This window comes from Schistocerca americana, chromosome 4 (genome assembly GCF_021461395.2).
Source record: "Schistocerca americana isolate TAMUIC-IGC-003095 chromosome 4, iqSchAmer2.1, whole genome shotgun sequence".
NCBI lineage: Eukaryota > Metazoa > Arthropoda > Insecta > Orthoptera > Acrididae > Schistocerca > Schistocerca americana.
Window position 1 is genome coordinate 371,308,802 of NC_060122.1, and position 27,872 is coordinate 371,336,673.

The window sequence follows — 27,872 nt, forward strand, 5'->3', positions numbered from 1 at the left end:
TTCCTCTCCCTCTCTTGGTGTTCTTATTTATGTCAGCCTGGCTATCCTCCTGACTTCATTTTGTCTTGCAGTTTTGGTTTGATTGCCTTTCCCCCACCTTTTTGGCTTTTCTTTTTTGGTCCCCCTCAGGGGTTTGACCTCCATCTCTATATTTGAAATCTGTAGTGTGAGCCAAATGGGAAAGAACTCCCTCCCTAGTGTCTTTGGCATGGGTTCCTCCCCCTCTACCTCCCCTCCCTTTCCCCCCTTCCCATCTCCCTCTCTCCCCATCTCCCTGTCTCCCCGTCCCGTCTCCCCCTCTCCCCGTGATGGGGCTGTTATTTTCTCATCTGGCTTAGCCGCCTGACATCACAGGGATAACACTGCTGGTACCTGCATTGCAAATGCCTTGTGGAAGTGTAGAAATGGTTGTCTTCCTTTTCGGGACGTCGAAATTCCTGGCAGTGACTGTCATGCCAGGCAGCCGTTGCTATGGCCATGCCCGCCGGCTTGGGGTGAAACCCTTTCCACAGTTCCTGGTCTGTACCAGGACTGATGGGGAGATTTTTCCACCACCATACCCCTTTGAGATCTAGCTCCCTTCTTATAAGGGCAATACAGTCAGTTGGCTTCCCTATGTGCCTGCGACCACTTATGAGGCATCCCAGTACATATCACTCCTCATAGGTCTCTCAGTATGACACAGGGTGTAAATTTCCATGGGGACCGTCCCCTCCAGTCTGATGATGAACCGCGCGACTGCTACGGTCGCAGGTTCGAATCCTGCCTTGGGCATGGCTGTGTGTGATGTCCTTAGGTTAGTTAGGTTTAAGTAGTTCTAAGTTCTAGGGGACTGATGACCACAGATGTTAAGTCCCATAGTGCTCAGAACCATTTGAACCATTTTCTGATGATGAACTTGAGGCTAATCTGGAATCACGTGGCTTTCATTTGTCCAGCATGTCAAGAGAGGCCTTAAAGACCATCGTGTAGACACGTGCTTTCATCTTGACCTTTGAGGGTGGGGTATCTTGCTCGAGAAGGTCAAGGTAATGGTATACAGATGTTTTGTCAAACCATACATTCCATCTCCCATGTATTGCTTCCTTGCCTCAAGGTCAAACACGTGTCCTGCGATGCGATGCCATTCCCGTCTGTGGTGACTGTTGCTGCCCTCTTTACTTGGGGAGCCCTTGCACCCTACTGCCTAGCTGTGTAAACGGCTCTGGTCTACATTCTCCCCATTCACCAGAGTGTCCAGTGTATTTTTTATTGTTATTTTGAGCTTTTCCTCATTACAGAGGCTTACCTCCAACATAATAATTTACTTGGAAATTACAATGTATACAAAGGAAAAAAATACAAGAAATAAAGATCCTTGATCGTCTCAGCTACTTTGTGGCCCGGAAGAAGTTTGAGAAACTTCATCCTGTGAATCTCTCATCTACCTTTGCCTCAGTTATGTGTTCCCATACCGCTCCCTCCTCCTCCTTACTCCCATTCTGCACTTCTTCGCTTTCAACCCCCCCCGCCCCCCCCCTCCCGGGGGTGACTCCCATCCCTTCCCCTCAAGGAACTCCTCCTCCGCCTCTTCTTCTTCTTCTTCCTCCTCCTCCTCCTCCTCGGCCAGAGAAGAAATCCTGTTCGCTGGCTCCTCCTAGTGATGAGGTTCCCTCTCGGAACACCCCTCTTTGGGATTCTCAAGATTGTAAGTGTGCAACCTTGGGTCGGATGAGGGACCCACTTTCCAAGGGCCCCAAAGCTGCTCGCTCTCTGTCCAATCCAGACATCGCTGCCACCTGTTCCCTTGCTGGTAACACCTCCTCCCTCCCTCCTTCCAAGGAAGGAAAAGAAGAAGAAGAAGAAGAAGAAGAAGAAGCAGTGAAAGTCCAAGTACGAGGCTTCCCCAGCATCCTGGGGAACTTCGCCCACTCCTTCTCACTCCGAATCAAACCCAGTTTTATGGATGTCATTCCATTTCCATCGGTGATATGGCTTCCCCTCAGCTTCTTTATGTCTAACCTGGACTCCTGCCACATGATAATCCAGTGGAATTGCAATGGATATTACCGTCACCTATTGGAAATACAACTACTTGGTTCGTCTTATTCTGCATTTTGTCTCGCTCTTCAAGAAACACACTTCCCTGATGACCACTTTCAAAAGTTTCATGGTTATCGGGTGTTTTTTCTGCCATCACTCCCACAGTCTACTCCCCAGCTCTCGTGGCTCCACCACACTGGTCACCCCATGATGATCTTTGTGACATTGACCACTTTCTGGTGATTCCACCATTCCTCTGTCACTGCCAGGCAGACAGCCCCCCCATGTTGGGCATCCTGCAGAGCTAGTTAGCCTTTATACACGTCTGCTGTGCACTTCTACATCTCTCTATCTCTCATATTGCATTGATCTAGTCGTGCAAGACATCTCTGACACTATTCTTCATGCTGCTGGCACTGCTATCCCCCTATTCACAGGTCCGTTACTGTGGTGGACGAAGGACATAACAGTCACTATCCAGGACTGCTAGCAAGTGTTGCAATGATTTGCATGACACCCTTCACAGACTAACCTTATTTGCTTTTAAGTGTCTCTGTGCTAAAGCTCACTGCCTTATTAAACAAAGCAAAAAGGAGTACTGGAAGCACTATGTTTCCTATGTGGGAGCATATGCCTCTTCCTTCCAGATTTGCTCCAAGTTCTGTAGCGCTGTGGGCCACCAGCGATAATCAACTGTCCAGGGTCTTATCCTACAGGGTGCCCTGTGCACTGATCCCTCGGTTCTTGCGGAACACCACGTGACATATGTTGTTGGAGCACCGGCATCCTCTTCCTATTTTGTTACCTGTTTCCAGTAGAAATGACAAGTTGAAGAAACTCCCCTTTCTTTCAACACCCACCAAGCTGAAGCCTATAATGGACCTTTAACTGGATGGGAATTCTTGCAGGCTTTTACCTCTTCACATGGCTCCATCCACAGCCAGACGATCCGACAGAGGCCAGATCTACTCAGGGTTTTCAACCGCATGTGGCTCAATGAGTTTCTTTCCCCTCACAATTGTGAGACAGTATAGTTATCCCCATACTTAAGCCCAGGAAGAACCCAATATCTCTCGACAGCTGCTGACTTATTAGCCTGACCAACTTCAATGCTCAAGAGGATGGTTGGCTTCTGATTATATTGGGTACTCCAGTGTGAGGCCCTTTTGTCCCCGTATCAGTGCGGCTTCCGGGATGGGCGATCTGCAGCTGACCATGTACTCAGATTGGAAACAGTAATCTGACAGGCCTTTGCCCTAAATGCAAACACCTTGTCGCAGTCTTCTTTGACCTACATAAGGCATTCAACATGGCTTGCACCATCACATTTTAGTTATTCTCCATGACTGAGGCTTTTGCGGTCCCCTTCCAGCTTTTATCTGCGAGTTTTTATCCCGTTAGCTCTTCAGGGTTAGCCCCCCACCCCAGAGGTCCAGGAGAACAGTATCCCACAGGGTTCTGAATTAAGTGTCACACTCTTCCTCATCACCATCAACAGGCTTGTAACCTCTGTTGGGCCTCTGATTACCCCAGCACTGTGTTGGCAATTTTTGCATCCAGTGCAACCCCCTCTCGGTAATATCCGTTGAACGCTAGCCATCGGACGGGCCTCTGTGTGAGCCCTTTCACATGTCTTCCAATTTTCTCTCTCCAAAATGCATGTTATACATTTTTGTCATCGATCCACAGTACACACCAATCCAGAACTTTATTTAGGCAACCAGCACCTAGATGTTGTACCACAGTCCCATTTTTTGGGCCGCCTCCTTGATAAAATGCTGATGTGGCTACCCCATATTTGCAACCTAATGACTACCTGCATTTCCTTGCAGAAGCGGGGATTCCATCTCTACAAATGTGATGGAGCCAACTCCTGGTTTATTATGCAGTTGCCATTTGATGGTTCCTGGACCGTCTTGTTTACCCTGCCCTCTTCGCAAACAAAGGCCATCTCCCTCCTGACACCCACCCTCGGGTGGGATTGCTGGTTGGAATGCATCTCGCTTCCCTCTGTTGGGATCTCCATCTCCACTCACTGGAATGTGCTCCCCCTTCCTCCGTATGGTGCCTAGACCATGGATTAGGACCGACCTATTCCAGAGTCCTAAGGTATCTGTCGCCCCTGTGATATTCCGACATTGTATATGTTACATCCGTGAAGAGTTCCAGGGTGCTACCATCTTCTACACTGATGTTTCTAAATTTATTGGTAAGATGTGATACAATTTTGTCTCTCATAATGGCATGGAACACCATTTACTGCCAGGATCATGTAGTGTGTTCACAGCACAGATTCTGGCTATTAACAGGGCCTTACATTTTGCTACTCAGATCTCCCTCCACAGTGTTTTAATATGTAATGACTCAATAGCCAGCCTTCAGGCTATAGACCTATGCCTTTGCTATCTGCTATCCACGACCTTCTCTCTGCCCTTGGCTGTGCTGCCTACTGGGTTGTCTTTCTCTGGGTCCCAAGTCATGTGGGCATCCCAGAGAGTGAACTAACTGACTGATTGGCTAGAGAGGCCAATACTTGCTCCCCTCCACCCAGTACCTTTCATGGTTCCATGTGCAGATATGCAGATACACATAAAGCCTCTCTTTTTGCCCAAAAGTGGAATGACATCTGGTGTGTTACCGTTCTCAGTAATAAATTCTACACAATCAAGAGACTACTGCAGTTTGGCACCCTTTCTTCCACTCCTGTCGGAAGGAGTCCAGTGTATTATGTCATCTACACATCTGTCTTACTAGCCTCACATATTAAAAGACTGTCACAAATAAAGCTTTTGGCCAGTAAGGTCTTTGTCAAAAATACACACACTCACACACACAGACGACTGCAGTCTCAGGCAACTGAAGTCACACTGCGAGCAGCGGCACCAGTGCATGATGGGAGTGGCAACTGGGTGGGGTTAAGGAGGAGGCTTTGTCGGGGAGAGGGATAGTAGAGTAGGGGTGAACTGTGTGTCGCCGAATCTCTTATCTGCCGAGAGAGCTGCATTCATGCTGCCCCCCTGCCTGTACATGTTAGCAGCTACTGGTGTGCTGGCTGCCTCTTGTTGGGAGGATAGGGCATATGCCTACAAGGCCACCATCTTCCTGTGTGAAAGTGTTGGCTAGTGACCAGGGCACAAACTATGACGTCCATGAGACTGCCTTGGTGGAATGGCTCGCCATGCTGTTAGCAACTTGGCTGCGTGGGCAACACCTGCAGACTGCAGTGGTGGCTTCCTGTACAACGGCACCTTTGTGAGAGTGCGGTTCCTGACCTCACCATGCAAAGTAGATGCTGACTGAGCCGGACATATCAGCAATTCCTGGCCATGCATGGCACTCTTCCTGAATCTGTCCAATGCCATGGAGGAGCTATTTTCAGTATGGAAATAGTGACAATAAATGCATTCACAACCAACACTGTCTCGCTGATACGTTTGGGTGTGTCACCGGACCACACTTTGACACCCCAAGGTTACCATCATGTACACACAGAGACCACAGCTCCCTGGGTCTCCACAGTTGTTGTCAGAACTGGCCATAACCTCAGGGTTTCAGTCTGCAGCATCAGCTGTCATCACCTGTTTGGACTTGCAGTCAGGTGCAGTGCAGTAAATGAACATTTTTCTGTTGGCCTTCTTTTATTGTTCACTCTGTGTGGCCACAAGTCATAAGGACACCCATAGCACTTTAAAAGTGTCCTTTTTTAAACCACAGGAGTCTGCAGACCTGTTGTGGTTTAGAGGAAATTGCTTGGAAATGTATTCAACACCAGAGAGATGTAAATTCTGTAATTTATCAGGGCATGAGTTGCCATGTACTATTGTAGTCCCAGCTGCATGTGTCGTTTATAGGTGATTTGGTCATTTGCACAGGATGAGTCCTGTTGGGCCACGATATGCCGTAAAAACATTTTTTTGTGTGTATTGTAAGTGTAGTTTTTTCCCATTTTTTCCCCTTTTGTAGGAATGACACTTGTAGAATTCACAAACTGTCAGATACACGTGCAGCTACTACTGGTGAGACTATTGCCACATTTATGGATGTGTTGTTGGCAATTAATTCTCAGCAAGAAGAGTACAGTGAGAAATTACTTAGTCAAGTTGAAGTATTGCAAGCCATTCAACAGAAGATACAGTCAGTGGCCAGTGGGAGCAAAATCAAAGTTGAGTGTGGCCCCCTCCTTCTGTGGATCCATTAGCAGTGAACTTGATAAGGCCTTTGTCTGGGAAAACAATGAAGGATGTATCTTTGGACATGTCTGTGCATGGCTGATTTATGGTTAACAGGTGAGTTATGTATTGTGAAACATGTAGTAAGGCACAAGCATTCAAGCGGTTAGCTAATGGCCTGCATCATTGTTACTGAAAAAAGAATAATGCACAATCCTTTAGGGAAAAACTTGGTAGTTTGGCTCAGAAGCACAAAGAATCGGTGGTGTCCTTGAAGGCTGATGAGTCATCCTGCATGAAGTTGAAAATAGCTCGGTGTCTTTTCACATGTCGCACTGAGTCAGCATGGAGCATCTGTCTGCAGCCTTTAGAATTATTACTACTAAAGGGCATCATGACCATCAGGATTTCACCTCTGAAATTAAATGTTACAGATGTGGACATAAGGTCCATCTGTAAAAGCAGTGTTGTCACCCAGAGTCATACGATTGTGGATGAATTGAGCATAAACCACACGAATGTAGAAATGAGAAGCAGGGAAAACAATATCAGTAGAAGCATGCATTAAATGCAAATGGGAATGCATTGCTTGTCGGAAAACATTCCCACTAGGGCATAATATTGCACCAACGTATGCAGACACAGGATGGTGCTTGTTAGGCTTAATACAGAGCAAGGAATATATAATTTTTGTTTAGACACAGTCAGTCACGTGTCAGTCATTAGTCTGGACTTCGTAGGTGGGAAAGGGTAAGTGGGGTCATTAGGGACAACCGTGCTCTACTTGAGCATTGGAGCTAAAGTACACATAGAAGTGCTTCTGCTTCCTGTTGATGGATATTCTGTAATTCTCAGATTGGACTTCATTGATAAACGCTATGCTAAAATCGATGTTTTGTGGTATATGCCGGGAACAATTGCAAGCAAGGCAGTGTCATAAGGTGCACTGATCATGAAGGCATTACCAACATGTATGTTAAAGATTGTTTTGCAGGATAACATACCATTGGATACAGTGAGGTTAGTGTGGGTTACTGTAGGTATTAGAAATGTTGTGTTATGGAACCACTAGAGAGTAATGAGGAATTGGATAAATGCATTGTTTTGTGTGCAGAAGCACAGCAAGGATTAGTAATACTGATAGTTTGTTTATGGTTCCTATTAGCCTAAACAATTTAGGCATGGATGACCATCTGCATTACGTAGAAAGGTGAATCATGGAGAAGGTAGTGATCAACAAGTGCTGGAAGCTTTACTGCTACAATTCATGAATTTGTTTGATATGAATTGTACTTTACCAGCAACACCTGTTATACATCATATAACCACAGGCAACAATAATCTATAGGTACCTTATATCAAGGCATCAGGAACCATTGATGGAAGAATTCAGTGATCAGAAACTGGCAGAGGGATTAATAGAACATAATGGTAGTCCATGGGCTACAGCTGTTGTTTTCATTCTGAAAAAATCTCCAGATGATAGTAAAAAAATATAGATTCTGTTGTGACTCCCAATGTCCAGACTTGAAAACTGTCACTGATGCATGTCCCATCACAAAAGGTTCTGAGATGGGACGAAGTAAGACAGTGCAAGTCTTTTTCAGCAATGTACATAAGGAGTGGATGTCACCAGCTAGTAGCAGTCCCAGAAGATAGGTTGCAAACTACACCGTGGGCCCATTATCAGTATCACAGAATACCATTTTGACTCAAGAATGCTCGTTTCAGAGACTGTTAGATGGAGTGCGTCAGGGATTAAAGCCTAAGAAGTTTATGCTGTACTTAGAGGACATCATAGTATTACAGAGAGCTGAGTGGAGACACCTCTGGGTGAAGTCAAGATAGCTTTGGGGGCAACCTGTGAAGCGTCAATGACACTAGTCAAACATCATTAGAGTTCAGTCTTTTATTCTAAACGATTACAAGTTGCTGTTCTTCTGCACCAGTCTCAGCTGTCTCATTCAGCTATGTGTTGGATTCTGGCTGATGTCCATCAAGTTAGCTCAGAGGTTGCATGCTAAGAAGCAGATGTCAGCAACCCTGGTGCTGCAGCAAACTGTCAGGGAGCAGGTGCGGCCATTGCCCAGTGGAAGGTGGTTCTCGCACTGGCTGCTGGAGTGTACTCGGTCCCACTCCGAACTCTACAATGACCCTTGATGACCCATCTGTGATGTACCTGTGGTTTGGAGTTGTGTGGTTGGTTGATCTCCTCCCTACCTCTGGCAGGTGTCAGCATCGGGAGGCAGCTGAATGTTGAACAGGATCATGGACACATCCTGACTGGAAGTCCAGTACTGGCAGCACCTTGCAATGTGGTGTTTGTGATGAGGTGTTGTCAGAAGACAGTCAGTTTCACCATCAATAGATGGTAGGTGGTGAGCAGCATGATGTTCGTAGGGTGAAGCCCATCATCTCAAGTGCACCTTCGGCTAGTTCATAGACTGTGCTGGAGCATCTAGGACGTAGATTCACTACAGTATCGTAATCATGTAATCGAGTGCTGCTATTGTGAATGCCATCGATCCCAATGATCAATTCATGTCAAGAGCTGGAGTATTTAAATGGAGCCAGCGTGAGGCTGTGATGCAAGGCACAGTTTGTAATGACTGCATGTGTCCTCCTTATTCTGCTGTATTCGTTTAATTGGCTGTTAACTGCTGTGTCAGTTCCTCTGTTTGCGGTTATGGAAGAGAATGAGTTTCTTGCAATATGTTTTACAAGGTAACGAATATGCTTGTCTCACTTCCTTTGGTTTTCTGTGGCAGTCTCCTTTCAGCTGAATGCGTATCTTCACTCAGCAGGCAGTGCTGTAATGTACGGACAACCTGAACCACTTGCGACATACTGGTTCACTTTCTGCTTCTGCCTCCACTTCTGTCTCTGGCATGGCCTGAGTTTGGCTATGGCAGTGTGATTGAATCTTAATAAAAAAAATTCTAATTTCTACCCCTTACTGTTCTGCTCCATAACAGTATTCTCAAAAGATATAGAAGAACACTTTAGAAGTAGTATCCAGCAGACTACAAACAGACCATCTGATGCTTAGCATGGATAAATGCCATTTTGAACAGACATAAGTGCACTACCTTGGACACATAATTACTGGAAAAGATGTAAAAATTGATTCCCAGTTAGTACCAGCAGTCTGTGATTTCATGACATTGCAAACAACAAAGCAACTACAATCACCTCTAGGCTTAGGTAACTGTTAAATAAAATTCATCAAACATTTTGCAGAAATCTCAGAAGAATTAAATAATTATTAAGAAAAGGTGTAAAATTTGTTTAGTTGATGGAGTGTCAAACGGCATTTAAGGCATTGAAAAAAGTGATATCGGCTCCAGTACTGATATTTCTTTATTTTGAGAAAGAGTTCATCTTGTACTATGCCAGCAAAAAACATAAAATTATGTTTAAGTATGAGTGCAGAAAAGTACATGATATGCTGTTAAACAATACATGAGGACTAGAAAGCTGGCTGTCAGTAAGGTTTTTGCTTACATGACATTTTTGCAAGTTGTGCTTGTAAGCTGATTGATATGTTGTGCTTGTAAGCTGATTGATATGTGCAAGACTATATTTGTAACTTTCAACATGAGTGCAGAAAAGTACATGGTATGCTGTTAAAGAATACATGAGGACTAGTAAGCTGGCTGTCAGTAAGATTTTTGCTTACATGATGTTTTTGCAAGTTGTACTTGTAAGCTGATATGTGGAAGGCTATATTTGTAACATTCAACATATATATGTATGGCAAAGTGCCCATCCCCATATAACATTAAACAAATTTTTTAAATGTGACGCACGCACACAGCCAATGTCATACATTTTGAAAATGTCCTGCCACTGAAACTGGCCAGTAATGTAATTTATATGTATGGTGCATTAAAGGAATAAAACTGACAGCCTATGGTGTTTAAAATTGTTCCATTATTTAGACAGTACATCGAGGCTGTCGACCCCTACTTGAAGAAATTATAGACAGTAGTGTCATAGGACTGAGGAGTAAAACATAAACCTTGTGGTTCAGTTCTCTTGAACATCCAAATAACATTGCTGTCAATTTGAAATGTGTGTAATGTGATTGTTTCAGAAGTAATCTGAGAAAAATTTGGGGCAGATTTACCAAAGGGGATGAGAGTGTTGCACTGCAGAATAGAATTCTGGGGATACATAAAACTTTTAAAGTTTCTCCCCAGAAATCACAGAGCCAAGTCAAGACAGGCCCAAGCATAGTCCCCCCCAGGGGATCCACAACTCTTGTGGATACGTGCATGGCGAGCACGGGGCCCCGAGCTATTGCAGCCTTCCTTCTTTCCAGGGCTGCATTTCCTTGCCCTTTCCCTCCTTTCCTCCCCTTGCTCCTTCCCCTTCGCCCTCTCCTCTCCCCCTCTTGGTGTCCTTGCTTATGTTGGCCCTGCTATCCTGGTTATGTTGGTTTTGTAATTTAGTTTTGTTGCGTAATCACCTCATCCTTTTGGCACTCCCTGGTCCCCCTCTGGGGTTTGACCTCCATTGCTAAATTTCTCTTCCATAGTGCGAGCATTTGGGGAAGAGCACCTTACCTAGTGTCTCCGATGTGTGCCCTCCTAGTTCATTCCACCTTTTCTTTCACGTCGTTGTCTGATGCTAGGGTGCATAGCCAGCACGGTAGCCAGCCTGTGTGGTGGGGTTGCTATGTACCCTTTTGGTTGAGCCCCCTGAACACACAGGGATCACACTTCTGATACCTGAGCTGTGACCTCCTCATGTAAGCCTAGGAGTGGTTGCTTGTCATCCTGGAGCATCGGAACTCCCGGCAATGGCCGACGTGCCAGACGGCCCTTGCTGTGGCGCCTGTGAGGAGAGCCCCTGATCGGAGTGGGTGGTATCAGGGCGGACGCTATGCAAATGAAATGCGTACGGGTCTAGAACTCTGGCCATTCTTCTGCGGCTGTCTCCCTGCGTGGAACTGATCCTTCTAGTGCTGCTTCTCCTGCCCCTTCGGCCTTCCCTTCCACGGCTACCCCTTGGGAGGAGGGTCAGGCCCGTCGGCTAGGGGCGAAACCTTTCCCCCGCTATCTGGTTTGCACCAGGACTGATGGGGATACTTTCACCAATACCAAACCTTTATTCTTTGTGGAACATATTGAAGACAAGTTTGGCGAAGTGGACTCCTTGAGCAAGATGTGGTCGGGTTTGTTGTTGATCACAACTGCTGCAGCTGCCCAGTCTTCAGCCCTTCGTGCCTGTAACCATCTTGGCACAATTCCTGTGTCCATTACCCCCCACCAGTCTCTAAATATGGTTCAAGGTGTGATTTTTCACAGGGACCTCATCCTTCAAACTGATGAGGAGCTTTGGGACAATCTCGGACGGTGGGGTGTTCACTTTGTTCGGCATGTTCAGAAGGGTCCGAAGGACAATTGCATTAATACTGGTGCCTTTATCCTGGCCTTTGAAGGGATACCCTCCCTGAGAAAGTAAAAATTATGGTTTATTGATGTGATGTGAAGCTGTACATCCCACCTCCTATGAGGTGTTTTAAGTGCTTGCATTTTGGACACGTCTTCCCGCTGTATGCAGGCCTCTCTCTGTGGTGGCTGTGGACGTCCACTCCTTGAGGGAAGTTCCTGTGTTCCCCTCCTGTGTGTGTAAATTGTCATGGCAATCATTCTCCACGTTCACCAGATTGCCCAGTATATAAGAAGGAAAAGAAGATACAGGAGTATAAGTCCCTTGATTGTCTAATCTACACTGAGGCTTGTAAGAAGTATGCACATCTTCACCCCATGTCCATGACGTCTAGTTAAGCTTTAGTTACATCTTCAACCCTTCCTCCCCCTTCCTTACCCCAGTCCCGGACCCCTCTCCTCCCCCCCTACCCTGCGGCTCCCACACTTTCTCCTCTGGGCGCTGCTCCACCTCCCCATCCGGAGAAGTGTCCCACTTCTTCGGCATCTGCTGGTCAAAGGCGTCCCTCCTGGGATACCCCTTCCCGGCACCTTCCAGGCCCAAGGTCTGCTGCCACACGACCACCATGAGAACCACGGTCTGTTGGCCCCCAGGTCACCCGATCTCTTTCTGTTCCCGATCTTGCTGCAGCTGGCTCCTTTATGCCACACAGCCCTCCTCGATCTCAAACAGAAAAGAAGAAGAAACTTAAGTCCCGGGACGAGTAGCCTCTGGTGTCACCAGAGGTCCCATCCCCGGCTTCACAACCAGATTCTGACCTGTTGTTCATGGATGTTGCCCCCTCCTTGTCGGTGATGGGTGGTGACCCGGCGGTATGACTGGCTTTAGACTGTTCAACTCCTATTTTAATCATCATTCTGTGGTCATCCAATGGAATTGTAATGGATATTACAGTCACCTTCCAGAATTGAAATCCCTTATTTCATCTTACTCTGCAGCTTGTATGGTTCTACAAGACTCTCATTTTACTGATCACCACTCACCAACTCTCTGTGGGTTCCGTGTTTTCTGTCGAAATCGGGTCGGCCCCCTGCGGGCTTCTGGCGGCTTTTGTACGTTGGTCCATACAGACCTTGCTAGCACGTGGATTCCTCTTCAAGCTACATTGGAAGCGGTTGGTGTTAGGGTCCACCTGGACGCTAAGGTCACAGTTTGCAATCTTTATCTCCCTCCTGACAGGACTCTTACACGTGCTGCCTTAACTGCCCTTCTTCAGCAACCTCCTCCTCCGTTCCTCCTTCTCGGGGATTTTAATGCTCATCATCCCTTGTGGGGCAGTGCATTTCCAACTAGACGAGGTCTTCTCATAGACCAGTTTATTACAGACCACGACTTGTGCCTCCTCAATGATGGCTCCCCTACTCATTTTTGTACCGGTCATGGTATCTTTTCTGCCATTGATCTTTCTCTTTCTTCTCCCTCCCTCCTCCCTTCATTACACTGGTCACCACACGACGACCTTTGTGATGGTGACCATTTCCCATTGATTCTCTCGCTCCCTTCCTGCTGCCCGATGGACAGGTTACCTCGTTGGTCTTTCCAACGCACCGATTGCACGGGTCGTGTTTTCTCCCTCTTTGTCAGGTTGTATTGATGATGTCCTACGTGACGTGTCTGACGCGATTGTTCGCGCTGCTAGCCTTCCTGTACTGCGCTCATCTGGACCATTTCGACGCCGGCAAGTCCCATGGTGGAGTACGGCCATTGCCATTGCCATTGCCATCCGTGATTGCCGTCGAGCTTTGTAACACCTTAAGAGGCACCCATCCGTTGCCAACCTTATTACCTTTAAACAACTTCATGCGAAAGCCCTTTATTTAATCAAACAGAGCAAACAGATATGATGGGAACACTTTGTTTCTTCTCTCGGTTCTACTGTCCCTAAGTCACAGGTATGGGCTACACTTCGCTCTCTCCAAGGTTGCCATTGGCAGTCCACCCTCCCAGGCCTTCACCTCCCAGATGACCTTTGTACGGACCTGTTGATTCTTGCAGAACATCTTGTGACCCATTTTGCAATGGCATCAGCATCAGCCTCCTATCCGGCTGCTTTCCTTCACCGGAAACAGCGGGATGAAGCTTCCGCCTCATGTTTTACACCTTGTCAGTCAGAATCTTATAACGAACCTTTTACTGAATGGAAATTTCTTTCCACACTTTCTTCTTCTCATGATACGGCCCCTAGCCCAGACTCCATTCATAACCAACTGCTTCAACATCTCAGTGCTCCACAACGGCAACATCTTCTCCAGGTGTTTAACCATATTTGGCTCCAGGGGGACTTCCCTTCTCAATGGAGGGATAGCATCGTGGTTCCTGTCCTTAAGCCTGGTAAGAACCCCCTATTTGTTGAAAGCTATTGGCCAATTAGTCTGACAAATGTTGTTTGCAAGTTACTTGAACGGATGGTAGCCTGTCGGCTCAATTGGGTTCTCGAATCTCGGGGTCTATTGTCACCTTTCCAGTGTGGCTTCCGAGAGGGTCGGTCTCCGATCGATCATTTACTTCGCTTGGAATCCATAGTTCGGCAGGCTTTTTCCCAGCGTTACCATTTGGTTGCAGTATTTTTTGACCTTCGCAAGGCCTATGACATGGCTTGGCATGATCACATCTTACTTATACTTCATCAGTGGGGTCTGCGGGGCCCACTCCCAATTTTTAACCGCCAGTTCCTGTTGCATCGGTCGTTTAGGTTTCGGGTTGGTACTGTTTTCAGTTCTCCACGGACCCAGGAGACGGGCATCCCACAGGGTTCTGTAATGAGTGTACTTCTTTTCCTCATTGCTATCGATGGACTTGTGGCCTCTGTCGGTCCTTTGGTCGCCCCTGCTCTGTATGTGGATGATTTCTGCATTTGAGTTAGTTCGTCTTTGATGGCCTCTGCAGAGCGGCAGCTCCGGTGAGCTATACAGCGTGCCTCTGCATGGACCCTCTCACACGGGTTTCAATTCTCTCCTTTCAAATCGTGGGTGGTCCACTTCTGTCACCGTACTGCGACCCCCTGATCCAGAGCTCTATCTCGATGCACAATGATTGCCTGTGGTCCCACAATTTCGTTTCCTGGGTCTTCTTTTTGACAACAAGCTCACTTGGCTGCCCCATGTCAGACTTCTGAAGGTAGGATGTTTCCGAAAACTTAATGTTCTTCGCTTCCTTGCCCACACCTCTTGGGGTGTATGGTCTCAATGAGTGGCCTTCTGGCTATTGACCGCTGTTTTTCGCGTCATCCCTTGGTCTCTACCATCTATGACCATCTCGCTGATCTTCACCGTGCTGCTTGTGCCGTTGACTTCCTTTGGGTCCCTGGCCATGTGGGTATCCCAGGTAATGAGCTTGCTGATCGTTCGACTGGGGGAGCAGTCACTTACCCCCCATTTTCTATAACCCCTCCTGCAGTGGATTTATGGCTTCACATCAAATCCCACTTTGCACAATCGTGGGCCAACTCATGGGAGGCTACCTCCCTGTCTAATAAACTTCGTGCAATTAAGGTGACACCAGGCCTGTGGCGTTCTTCCTTTCGCCTCTCCCGAAAGGACTCGACCACACTGTGTCGTCTCCGCGTCGGCCATACCAGGCTGACCCATGGTTTTCTTTTTCTTGATGAGCCATCCCCACTTTGTGGTTGTGGAGCTTTCCAGTCAGTAGCCCACATTTTGGTTGACTGCCCCCTTCTTTGGGCTCTGCGTGCTAAGTACAGATTCCCCCTCACTTTACCTTTGATTTTGGCTGACGATTCCTGGATGGTTGAACTGGTTCTCAGTTTCCTCGGGGAAAGTGGTTTTTATTCTCAGTTTTAAGGTTTTTACTCTCACTCTGGTGATGGGGCAGGACAGAGAGCTTTGGTGTATCTCCCATTGTAAGCTGTGTTTGGAGATTCCCGACTCCCCTCCATGGCCGAGATCCTCCTTTCTTCCCCTTTTACTCTGTTTTTGTCACTTTGTAGGATTGTTTAGTCTCCTTTTCCCATATGCACTTCTACATTCTAGCGGTTGCACGCTTTTAAGTCGCAGGTGGTCTTGCCTCTACTGCTTCAGAGGTGGGATATTTTCTGCCTCTAGCATAGCGTTGGGGTCGCTCTCTTGCTGAATTACCTCATTTTAGTTTTACCATTGACGACATGACTGCACTTTTACGTTTTTTAGCCTTTTCCCTTTTATCGTTCTGACTTCTCTGAGATGTCACACTATCTGAATGGACCACATTTGAAGCAAGGGACTGATGACCTTGCTTTTTGGTCCCTTTAACCCCAACTAACCAACCAACCAACCAAGCATAGTGTTTCAATCATAGTGTAAACAAGGCAGGAGAACAGATACTGCAAATAGCAAGGAACGCGACAGGGCCATTGCTACACAACACTCAAGCAGAGAGCAAAGATGCGAAGCCACAGTTGGGACACCACGATGTGGTATAGAGCGCTGACAAGCATTGAAAACGTGGCCAAATTCATGCATCGCCACGGCTTGATAACAGTATAGGCATTAGCTAACCAGCATAAATACTTGGACCTCTGAAGCTCATTTGTTCAGTCATCAGTAGAGACTGGATTATATGCATTTGCATGTTGCATATGCGGCTCCTTTTCACCAGTTATTGCATATTTTAACTAAAAACTAGTGACAATGCGTATTTTCTCTGTATGTTTACAATATTTCAAAAATTTAGATGGGCAGTCTCTAGCTCGATCTAGTTTTGATATCTCACAGACTGACCCCAACGTAGAACTGCGTGCAGTTGCAAACTGAGAGGCCACTGCCTAGCGAAATCATTACAGAAGAGGAACAGGAACAGGAACAGGAAGACAGAGTCAATGCCCCTGTGCTCACGCCCCCTGGTTAATCCCCTCCACTGTCATACCGTATTCGTTGGCAACAGTTATGTTAAACTACACAAGCATTTAGTTGCATGTCCATTGTTTCAGTTTAGCTTTCTGTTTACTTGTATACAGTTGATCATATTTAAAATGTGTAGTGCGTAACGTGTTGTGCACAATGCCGCCCAAAAAAAGAAATGTCATGCTGTGGATAGCTGACCATCCTGGATCATTTACATGTGAGGGAATTGTTTTATATTGTCGAGTTTGTGAGAAAAACGTTTTGTTCAAAAAAAGTTTCAAATAAACCAGTATATCAAGACTAGTCTTCATATCACAGGAATGCAGAAGAAAGGACCATGACAACAACTCCTGACAACAGCAAGTTGCAGCAGCAGGGATTTGTCCAAAGGTAACCAAAAAAGTCTGTTTTGCCACAGATCTATGTGAAGAATTCATTGCAAGCAATATTCCTCTTCACAAACTCACAAACCCTATTCTCAAAGGCTTCCTGCACAAATATTGCTTAAATCAAAATATACCAGATGAATCAACATTGTGTAAAAATTACATACCAACAGTTTACGTAAATGTTCTGGAAGAAATATGCAATGAACTAAAGGACAGCATTATCTGGATTTCAGTTGATGAAATTACAGACACTTGTGGTTGTTCAGTTGTAAATTTAATTGTTAGTGCTTTAAAAGAAGAGCCTTCTTCTTCCTATTCTGCAGCCCCTAAAGAACTTGAAAACGTAAATCATTATATGAGCACCAGATTTGTGAATGAAGGTAGTAGAAAAATATTTCCAGAATATTCTGCAAATGAAAGGGTGTTTATATTTATTTCAGATGCTGCTCTCTATATGATCAAAGCAGGAAAAGCCCTCTGAGTATTTTATCCCAATTTGATTCATGTGATGTGCTTTGCTCATCGAGCACATCACTTTGCTGAAGAAGTACGTTCCACATTTGTGAATGTAAATAAACTGATTTCATCCACAAAGAAAGTGTTTCTAAAGGCACCTGCTCACGTGAAGACCTACAAAGAAAAACTACCAATTGTGCCTTTACCTCCCGAACCAGTGGTAACTCATTGGGGTATGTGGATCAAAGCTGTGTCCTTTTACAGTGAACATTTCAAGGCCATTACAGGGGTAGTAAATGGCTTCGATAGTGCAGAGGCCGTGGCAGTTTTCCAGTGCAAGGAAGCTTTTAATGATTCCGTTATTAAAAAAGACATAGCTGTGATTAGCACTAATGTTTCCCATATAACTGTGAGTATCAAAAAGCCAGAAACTCAAGGTTTGGTGTTGAATGAATTATTCTAGTGAACTCATTGCCGGAGGCATTCCCAAGAAAACTTGAAGAAAAGTTTGAAAACATTTTAAATAATAACTCAGGCTTTGAAACCATGTGCGAAATTGTTAGTTTCATTAATGGGATGGGTGAACTTTTACTAGAAACGATAGGTGCTAACACAGCACCCAGATTCAAATACTGCCCAATTATCTCAGTTGATGTAAAATGGTCCTTTTCTGCTTACAAAAATGTTTTGAGTGATCGAAGATACAATCTTGCTATGAAACATTTCGGCCTGCTCGGTTGGCCGTGTGGTCTAACGCACAGCTTTTCGGAGTGGGAAGGAGAGGCTGGTCCCTGGCACGAATCCGCCCGGCGGACTTGTTTCGAGGTCCGGTGAGCCGGCCAGTCTGTGGATGGTTTATAGGCGGTTTTCCATCTGCCACGGCGAATGTGGGCTGGTTCCCCTTATTCCGCCTCAGCTACACTATGTCGGTGATTGCTGCGCAAACAAGTTCTCCACGTACGCGTACACCACCATTACTCTACCATGCAAACAAAGGGGTTACACTCGTCTGGTGTGAGACATTCCCTAGGACGGGGGGTCCACTGGGGGCCGATCTGGGGCGGCGGAGGGGTGAAGTGGACTGCGGTAGCCGTTGTAGGGTTGTGGACCACTGCGGCTGCGGCGAGCCTCTCCGCCATTTCTAGGCCCCCGGTTAACATACAATACAATATAATACAATACAAAACATTTGGAAGAGAAACGTGTGAAATAAATTGTAAATGATGCTTTGGTCCAATAGTATTAATTAAAAGTTAATGCTGTCAAAAAAAATTCATGATTGTTTTTTCTTAAATAAAATATTACGAGCGTGCCCTTCGGCATGCAATATGTCTCGAAGTTGGTCTTGTACATACTGATTGTTTCAGTGCGACTCACTTGCATCACTCTCAGTTGTTGCTGACAACAATAGCAAAGAAGAAACACTTCTTGAAACACAGTGTGTGTCCCCATTTTCCAAATTTTTAGAAAATAATCCCTGAAAGAACTCCTTCCTAACCTGTACCAGAAAGTATTCAGAGAATGATATCAGCATTCTAAATGTAACGATTTTTCATGTGGCCGGCGCTTTTCCTCGTAATTGATATGCACAGGTTTGACTCTGAGATATAATGGATGCAGTAACTACCATGTTTTTTATTATCGGATCTTTCTTATTTTGACTCTTTTCATCCTTTTTTAAGCATTTTTCATGCATATATGTATGCATATTTTAAGGTCTCTAGTGATCAGTAATCAGTCAAGAGTTGTGAGTCGGTATGGCAGTCTTGTAAGTTGCCATGTCAGACTAGAAAATTGTTGTGGACACCTCAGTGAGACAACATGACGAATGCTGCAAGGAGCAGCAAAGAAAGTTGATCAATGTGGAATCAGGCATGTATAAAATGAACAAGAGGTGAAGTGTGGCAACACATCTCAGCTATACTGGTACTTAATGGGTCTAGTGTTAGTTATCAAGGACAGCTAGTGACTGAAACCTTGTAAACTGTAGAAAGAATTTAACTGTATCTGGGCATCTTGTTTTAGCTGTTTAATTGTTACAGTTGGACTTCTGTAGATGTTTTGAGTCAGAGACTAACAGAATTTATCTGAAATGAACTATAAAGAATTTAGTTCCAAGTGCAGCAGCAGAGAGAAGAAGGTTGAGAAGAGAAGAGATGTATAATGGCATGAGCCTGAGCAAGAGGGCTAGACACCATAAAGAGGGCCATTTGCAGCAATATGCTGGCACATCGTTGTGTCATTGGACACACTGGTGGTTTTGACCAGCCACTGGCCATCTAGAAACTAATGTCACGTGCAGCAAGCAGTTTCCATTGTGTTGTCAACAATACTGTTAACACAATAGACACCATTTGCAGCATGTGCCTGTAGTCTGAAGATGACCTCCCACCTGTTGAAAACCAGTTAAGACATTGTGAAATGATCATGTGATTGTGCCTTAAAAAATAAAAATTTATGAAAGACTGAATATCAATCACTTAATTTCCAAGAATGTGTGTCACTTTCTCCTTCTTTTCTGTACTGCTATTCTTACGTACTTCTATTCACTCTCACTCTCTCTCTCTCTCTCTCTCTGTGTGTGTGTGTGTGTGTGTGTGTGTGTGTGTGTGTGTGTGTGTGTGTGTGTGTGTCCAGAGAATCAAGGAAATCAAGAAATATGTATGTGAGAGAAGAAATTTGTCTGTCTATCCAGGGAATCAAGGAAATCAAGAAATATGTATGTTAGAGAAGAAATTAACAACTCCAGCAATAAAATCAAACCAGTATGGAATGTTGTTAGAAGGGAGACAGGGAAAGTAACCACTGGGGTAGGTAGTATTACTGTTAAAGAGAATGAAACCATCTTAACCAGCAGTACACAGGTAGCTATTGTATTTAACAATTACTTCTTAAGTGTAGGAGAAAAAATTGGTGAGATAAGTTCACACGAAAAAGACAGGCAGTACGTGGAAGAGTCAGTTTTGAAAATTTTTAGTCAGATTAAGTTTCATCTAACAACCTCTTGTGAAATACGGAAAATTATTAAATCTTTGAAAAATAAATGTTCTGTTGGAGTATATGACTTCTCTAAGAAGTTATTAAAACAATGTGGAGCAATTACAGCTGATGTTTTGAGTCACATATGTAACGCATCACTGATCCAGGGTATTTTTCCAGACAGGTTAAAATATGCCGTTGTCAGGCCTCTCTACAAAAAGGGGGAAACCACAGATGTCAATAATTACCAGCCAGTATCCTTGCTTACAGAATTTTCAAAAATCTTTGAGAAAGTAATGTACTCAAGAGTGGTTAGCCATCTCAACAGTAATGGGATACTTAGTAAATCACAGTTCGGATTTCAGAAATGCTGTTCCACTGAGACAGCAGTATAGAATTTCACTGTCCACATAATAGAGTCTTTAAATAGTAAAATGTCACCAGTAGGAATATTCTGTGACTTATCCGAAGCATTTGATTATGTGAACCATGACATTATGTTAGAGAATTTACAATTCTGTGGTGTAAATGGAACAGCATATGAGTGGTTTAAGTCATATCTACAGAACAGGAAGCAAAAAGTCTCTTTATATGCTTCAAGTGATTCAAACGAGTTTGCCACTTCATCTAACTGGGGTGAAATTACATTAGGTGTTCCACAAGGTTCGATCATGGGCCCCCTCCTGTTCTTGATATATGTGAATGCCCTCCCTTCTTATGTGAAACAAGATGCTGAACTGACACTGTTTGCTGGTGATACAAGCATAATTATTAATTCAGTAAAAGAAAGTCCGATAAAAATGATACAAATAAGGTCTTTGGAAAAGTTATTAATTGGTTTTCTGCAAATGGGCTTGCTCTGAACTTTGAAAAAACACAGTACATCCAATTTTCTGCTGCAAAAAGTATAATTCCTTCAATAAACATAACACATCAAAAGAAGTCAGCAGCCAGGGTAGAGCATACTAAGTTTTTGGGTGTACGTATAGATGAGAATCTTAATTGGAAATTTCATATTTTGGATCTCCTAAAGCGGCTAGGTTTAGCAGCTATTGCAATCAGAATAGTTGCCAATTTTGAGGATGTAGAAATTAGTAAGCTAACATACTTTGCATACTTCCACTCTCTGATGTCATACGGAATAATACTCTGGGGCAACTCAACACTTAGGCAAAAGGTATTCACTACTCAAAAGAAAGAAGTTAGAATAATGTGTGGGGTTCATAGTTGCACATCTTGTAGACATCTGTTTAAAAAGGTTAGGAATTCTTACAACTGCTTAACAGTACTTTTACTCAGTAATGAAATTTTTTCTCAACAACATGGACCAGTTTAAAATCAACAGCGACATTCATGATTACAATACCAGAAAAAAGAAAGACCTACACTATCCTTTACTTAACCTATCTTTGGCACAGAAAGGGGTAAAATATGCTGCTACAAAACTTTTTGATAAATTACCAGATGAAATAAAATGTCTGACAGACAGCAGTAATAGTTTCAAAAACGAATTGAAATCATACCTGCTTGGCAACTCCTTCTATACCATAGATGAATTCTTGAATACGAGTAAATTAAACTGGTGATATAATATATGCATTTTGTGCCACTTAAGGGAATGGGATAGATAATAGAAATATTTAGGTATAGCACTATAACTTGTTTCCTGTGCACATTTCTTGTGCATTAGACATGTTCCACATCATAACGGTTTTTCCGTGCTATTGATCAATGGAACACGTAACTAACTAACTCCACTCTTCTGATGACAACCTGGCTCTCACCAAGGTCTTACCATGTCACATGCTTGTGACTGTTACATTTCTTAACTTCTTTTACTTCCTACCCAGATTTTGCAGCGTTCACACTACTACGTTCTGAGCCACAAACCCTCCACATTTACCAAGAAGAAGGTGCCCATCCCTATTGGGGCACTGGGACTTTGAGCAACACTCACCATGACCGTTGCCATGGCTGGGGGGCAGCTGTGGAGAGAGCCCTAGTTGAAATGGATGACGCCAGGATGGACATCCTGCCATGAAGTGACTCTCTCTCAAACTGGCAGTTGCAGGAGCCAGGCAGTTTATTCAGATTAGAACTCTCACTGTGATGCCCAACAGTACAACCCGAAAGTGTTTCCACACTTCGCTGTGCCATGGGAGGAGGAGCAACAGGGCATCAATATTGAGAGCCTTGCTCACTACACTACCTAGTGTGCAGAAGAGCATATGGCGAGTCATTTCTACGACCGACTCTGGTCGGTCTTAAACCATACTTTCATGTACTTTGGATGACATTCCAGTTTCTTTCACTCCCCATATACGTTTAAATAAAACACAAGGCCTTATTTTTCACCCAGACTTGATACAAAAATCATATGAAGCACAGTGTGCCAACCCAGAATGGCCAGGGGTACAGTTGGTTTGCCGTATCCAGAAGGGGCCGAAGAATAATAGAGTTGATGTGGGAGCATTTACTCTAGCATTCAACAGGACAACACTTCCATAAAAGGTGAAGAATATGGTTTACCACTGTGTCATCAAGCTTTACCTACCATCACCTGTGCGGATTGCCTTTGTTTTGTATGTGTGTATCTCATTGTCCCAATAAACCCTCCTGTGGCAATTGCGGTCATACTGAGCATGAGTAAACTTGACAGTTTGTGCCAACGTGTCAGGACAGGCATCCTACCCATTCACCAGTGTGTCCCATTTGCAAGAACGAATGGACAACTAAAAAATACAAATCCTTTTATTGATTATCATACTTCAGCGGTAAAAAGAAGTACAAACATCAACTTGTTATTATGGTGAGTGGTTTCACAACCACCATGGGAAAACTTTGCTACCCATACAGTTGACATCTACCTGTAATCACATGCTACAAAACCACATCTATCTGAGACAGAGGCAACCTTTCTATCATCCATTTTCTTACAACATTGGGGATTGACTCCCAGTCCTCAGCTGGAACAGCATGAGCCATGCAGACTCGTAGCCCAGTGCTGGCCTGCGGCCGAAGCAATTTAAGGCTATTAGCTGTAGAGCTGCCATTCTTCCATTTCCAATCTTAAATTAGACAAATCTTCACTGCCTTTGAAAACCTCAAAAGTTTCAAAAGACATGTCAACAAGAGAGTCAAAGATGAAGGTAATTCTGGTGATGTCGGAACCTATGTTGCTGGACATTTTAACAGTGAAATTGATGGTGAATGGGGACTTTGGGGCATGATTCGCTACTCCAGCCTCGTCATCCCTCTACCCCACCTGAGTGGAATTATAAAGAGTACTATATTTTTGAACTAAAACTAGCGTTTTCATTCTGTCATGCAAGAAACCTATATTTGTGGTAACTGCTGAAGTCCTACCAGTACCAAGCTTTCTATAGGAAATGTGACCACACTGAGACAATGTACAAAGGGATCTGCACAGTTGTTCCAGACAATCTCATATATAGGTCTCCTCATCGAACAGTTGCATTTCAGAGCAGCAAATGGTTCTTCTTGGCCACTGATCTTACTAGTTGCGCACCAAAATTAGTCACCTTATTAGCTTTGGGTGTATGTAACTCTGCGACACGGACCACTTCTCAGTTGTCCTGCCCCTCTCATTGCATCTACCACCAAACTAACAGGCATTCCAGAGGATAAACTGCCAGACCTACACTTCAAATGTCACTTTCTTGTCCTCCGGTCTATACCTGTTGATGATGTTTTTATAGTTGTAACAACTGCATTTACCAATGCTAGTGATGTAGTGATCCCATTATCCAATGGGCCTTGTCACCATTGGCTGGTCCTTTAGTGGACTAAGGAAACTGCGGTAATAAACAGAGACTAACAAGTGAGCTATTCAATTATTCAAACGATGCCCCAGAAAATCATTGAACAGTTGTGCACAAGGGCCTGTTTATTACTTAAACATTGAAAGAATGAATGCTAGGAAACATACATCGCCTTCTTGGAAGAGCACACAAAGTCCTGCGTGTCCTTCGTGCCCATGACTTGGCCCCCAACACAACTCTAGGTTGTCCCTTGATCCATAATCAAATGATCCAACACCCACAGGCAGATCACAAATTGTACCTTCTCCACCTTCTTAATCATATCTGGCTCAGAGGTGAATTTCCTTTACATTGATGCTATAGTATCATTATCCTGATGCTTATGACAGGACAGGACCCAACTTCCAGTCAGCCTTACTTGTGTGCTATGTAGATTACTTGTGAGGATTACAGACTGTTGATTGTGCTGGGCCCTCGAATTAGAATTTGTTTTCATTGTCAGTACCTTAACGCCTCTGTGTGGTGAGTACAGGGTTGTGATTCTTAGGGATTTAAGTAAAGTCAGGGAATTTCAGGAATTTCACAAAATCTGTGGGAATTCTGCAGTTTTAACCTATCATTGAAATTGAATTTTATTGAGTTTATTAAATCACTAATACTTTGTATCTCAAAGTGTGTTAATTATATGAATATTATTCCATATAAATTATTGATGTTTAAAAATAGCAGTGAAACTACTGGTTATGGCTAGTTTAGAACTCGGCTGAGAGGAAAGGAAATATACCATTGATGTATCAGGAGATTCTGGACACCATCTTCCTCCTCACACCTGGAATATTCAGGGAATTTTTTTTTTCCAAGTTTGAGTAGTTGCCTTTGAGTAGCAATTTGCCCTTTCCATCCATTTTTAAAAAGTACATAAGTCTATGTTTCTCAGAAGTTGGGGTATGGACATGCTTCATTTTTATTCAGACATGCAGTTGTTTATTTTTTTTTCTCGCCCCATCAGATAGAAGTACATACCACACGAGATCAGACTCAACATCCTGTTAAAAAAAATTAACAGTGAATTCATTCATGCTGAATAGCAAACTCTACAAGCCTATAAAGCCATCTCAAACAATATTATATACACCTTTATTCCTAAGTTCTGTACAATATACCAATCCATAATTTAATTATCTTCTCGTAGGCCAGAAATGAGACCTCTATTTTTAAAAAGTTTGTGCTTGATGTAGTCGTTATCACTGAAATTGTTGATTTCCTTAAGGAATTTGGCATACCTAATTTGGTATGATGTGAAATTACTTCAAATAGGTGTCTGCATGACCTGTCCGTCAGAGTGCAAGAAGTGCCTATATGTTTAATTTTTGTAAGTAAAATTAGTAGTGATACCCAATTATCTAATTCCTTGCCCAGCACTCAAGAGTTGCTTGTCCACATTTTGTCAACTTCTGTTACAAATTTGTTGATAGAATTCTATGTTCACATATTACATAGGAAAGTTTTGTTGACACAACATACTTTATCTCTACAACTTGTAATATTATTGTTATGGCATTGCTTCTAAATATGTTGGAAACATTTTGTGGGTTAGAGGATGAATCCTGTGGTATCATTAAAGTCTGACCCCCGATTAGCTGTAAAGACTCATAAATAATAAGAACCACTTATAGAAATTTACTGTTGTTTTCAGCATAACATTAGCAATAAAGGAACAAGATTCTACAATTGTCTATTATAATGTGGAAAGAGAACTAGCCAGCCCAGACTCCCCAGAAACAACACAAAAGAGAAAGAAGAAACAAGAGACACGCAATTTGATTGAATCAGAACTGCATCGACAACGATTAGACATTTATGAGTCAGCACTTAACACATAGATTGATACAGTTGTGCTAAATACTATGTGGAAATTGACAGAAACATTCCTTGGTTATACCTATTACAATTTTGTTTTACATGCCAAAAGTAGGATAAGGACCATTGCTCTGACTGAATTTTTTTGACAAGATCTGAAAGAAAGTAATCTCCTCTTAAAGTATATTTATTGTACCTCTCATCATAGTGTTGAAATGCAGAACTTGGAAACCAACTTGTTCTGTGCAAAGAATTGTTCCTATGTATATAAACAGTGGATGTACCTTGGACTGCTGAAATCTTGTTTTGCATGTATCTAGTCTGTGAGACAGAAAGTACAATTGTTGTGCAGCAGCTTTTTTAGATTAACAAATGACAGTGTCTGTAAGTTTGACAAATATGACTAAAATATGAGTGAAATATATGCATGCATCTTATCTTTCTTACGTGTTTTTATTACCTCTTACAAACAGCTTGTAGATAAAATAAATTCAGCAGCCGGGAAGGTGTGCAGCTTATGCAATCTTCTTCAAGCATACATCGATCTTTGTATAAATTAAATATATACTTACTGTGCTGTTTCAGCCCAGCTTAGAATTTTTACAGATATATAATCATGTCATAATTTTCCATTTTATGTATTCATAATTTTAATACTTTTTATTCAGTGTCTAATTGTGAAAACCTGTAGAAAATTCTGGTAGAATGCATTAGTTTTGAATGCTTCTGATCACCAATAAAAAGATATGAAGGGGATGTTGTCATCATTAATATGATGAAACATTAAACCTAAATCCTTCCTCCTTACTTGTGTGTAAATGTGTGTGCGTGTTGTGCAATAGATGACATTCAGATTTGTAACAAACACATTGTTAAACAGGGACTGGTCATTGTTCCAGGAACCACCAGTTACATGTAGCTGTAAGGAATGAGAGGCAATATACAAAAGGGGTATAATGGGAATAATAAAGTAAATAGAGGGCAGCTATGGAAATACTTGTAAAATGTTGTAAGGAACAGCAGAAAGAATTTAAAGGGTGATTTACACGCAGTGAAACTACTAAAGAAAATTACAGTATGTGATCTGAGAATAAGCGTATAAGCTTCATCAAAAAATTTTCAGTAGTGTGGGCAGAGTAGGGAATTTCATCCAACTTGGCAAATGGCCTACCAGATGTTCAATTCCACATTATTGATTTGGTGTGTGTACTGTATTCAAAGTGCCCAAAAGCCAAAACAATAGCCAACCCTTTGTGGTGGGACATCAAGCACCTGCACAGCTGTGGCGCTCTGACCACACAGAGATTGCACTGTTGGTGCATGTGCTGTCCCATGTATGCCTAGGCACATGTGTTTGTAGATCTGGGACATGGAGAATCAGTGCAACAGTGATATACACATTGTGGCTGTAGTTTGTTGGCAGCCATGGGAAAAACTGCTGCTCAAAACAGCTGGCACCAAGGCAGACTACTCACAGTAAAGATACCGAAACTATCCTGGGCTGGTGGTCATATACCTCAAGCAGTCTCACCTGAAAGATCTGATACTTACAGTGCTGAAAGGTACAATTCCAAGAAATTTCCTGTCTTAGCTACATCTTGGTAGAAAAAGCAGTTCAACAAGCAAGGTGAAAAGTATACTCCAGAGTACTTGATATGTTCCATAACAGTGGTGAATCATTCTATAAAATGAGAGTTCAATGCAGAACAAATTGAAAGTAAGGTCAGTGAAGGCACCTCAATAAAATGAGTAGCAGATCAGTATTAATTCAAACATCATCTCTTTCCCAATCACCGGTCCTTTTCTTGTGTAACAAACTGGATGATATCCCAGTGACTTTTATAGCTCATAAGAATCTCGGAATGGTGCAAGGGATAATTTTTCATTGTGACTTTACATGACAAACAGATGAAGATCTAC

At 43.4% G+C, this 27,872-nt stretch overlaps 1 protein-coding gene across 2 annotated transcripts in view; it reads left to right on the forward strand.

Annotated features, from left to right (window-relative positions):
• The window catches only part of LOC124612291, a 35,661-nt gene extending 9,267 nt beyond the window's left edge, over nt 1-26,394 (forward strand). Inside the window, exons 4-5 of one of the 2 annotated variants that reach the window (XM_047140398.1) lie at nt 16,805-16,876; nt 25,789-26,394. In XM_047140398.1, the coding sequence (XP_046996354.1) occupies nt 16,805-16,876; nt 25,789-25,975 (259 nt within the window). In that variant the 3' untranslated portion in view covers nt 25,976-26,394. The remainder of the gene's footprint in view (nt 1-16,804; nt 16,877-25,788) is intronic. The other variant, XM_047140400.1, reaches the window with a different exon arrangement.
• Nucleotides 26,395-27,872: the final 1,478 nt, after the last annotated feature.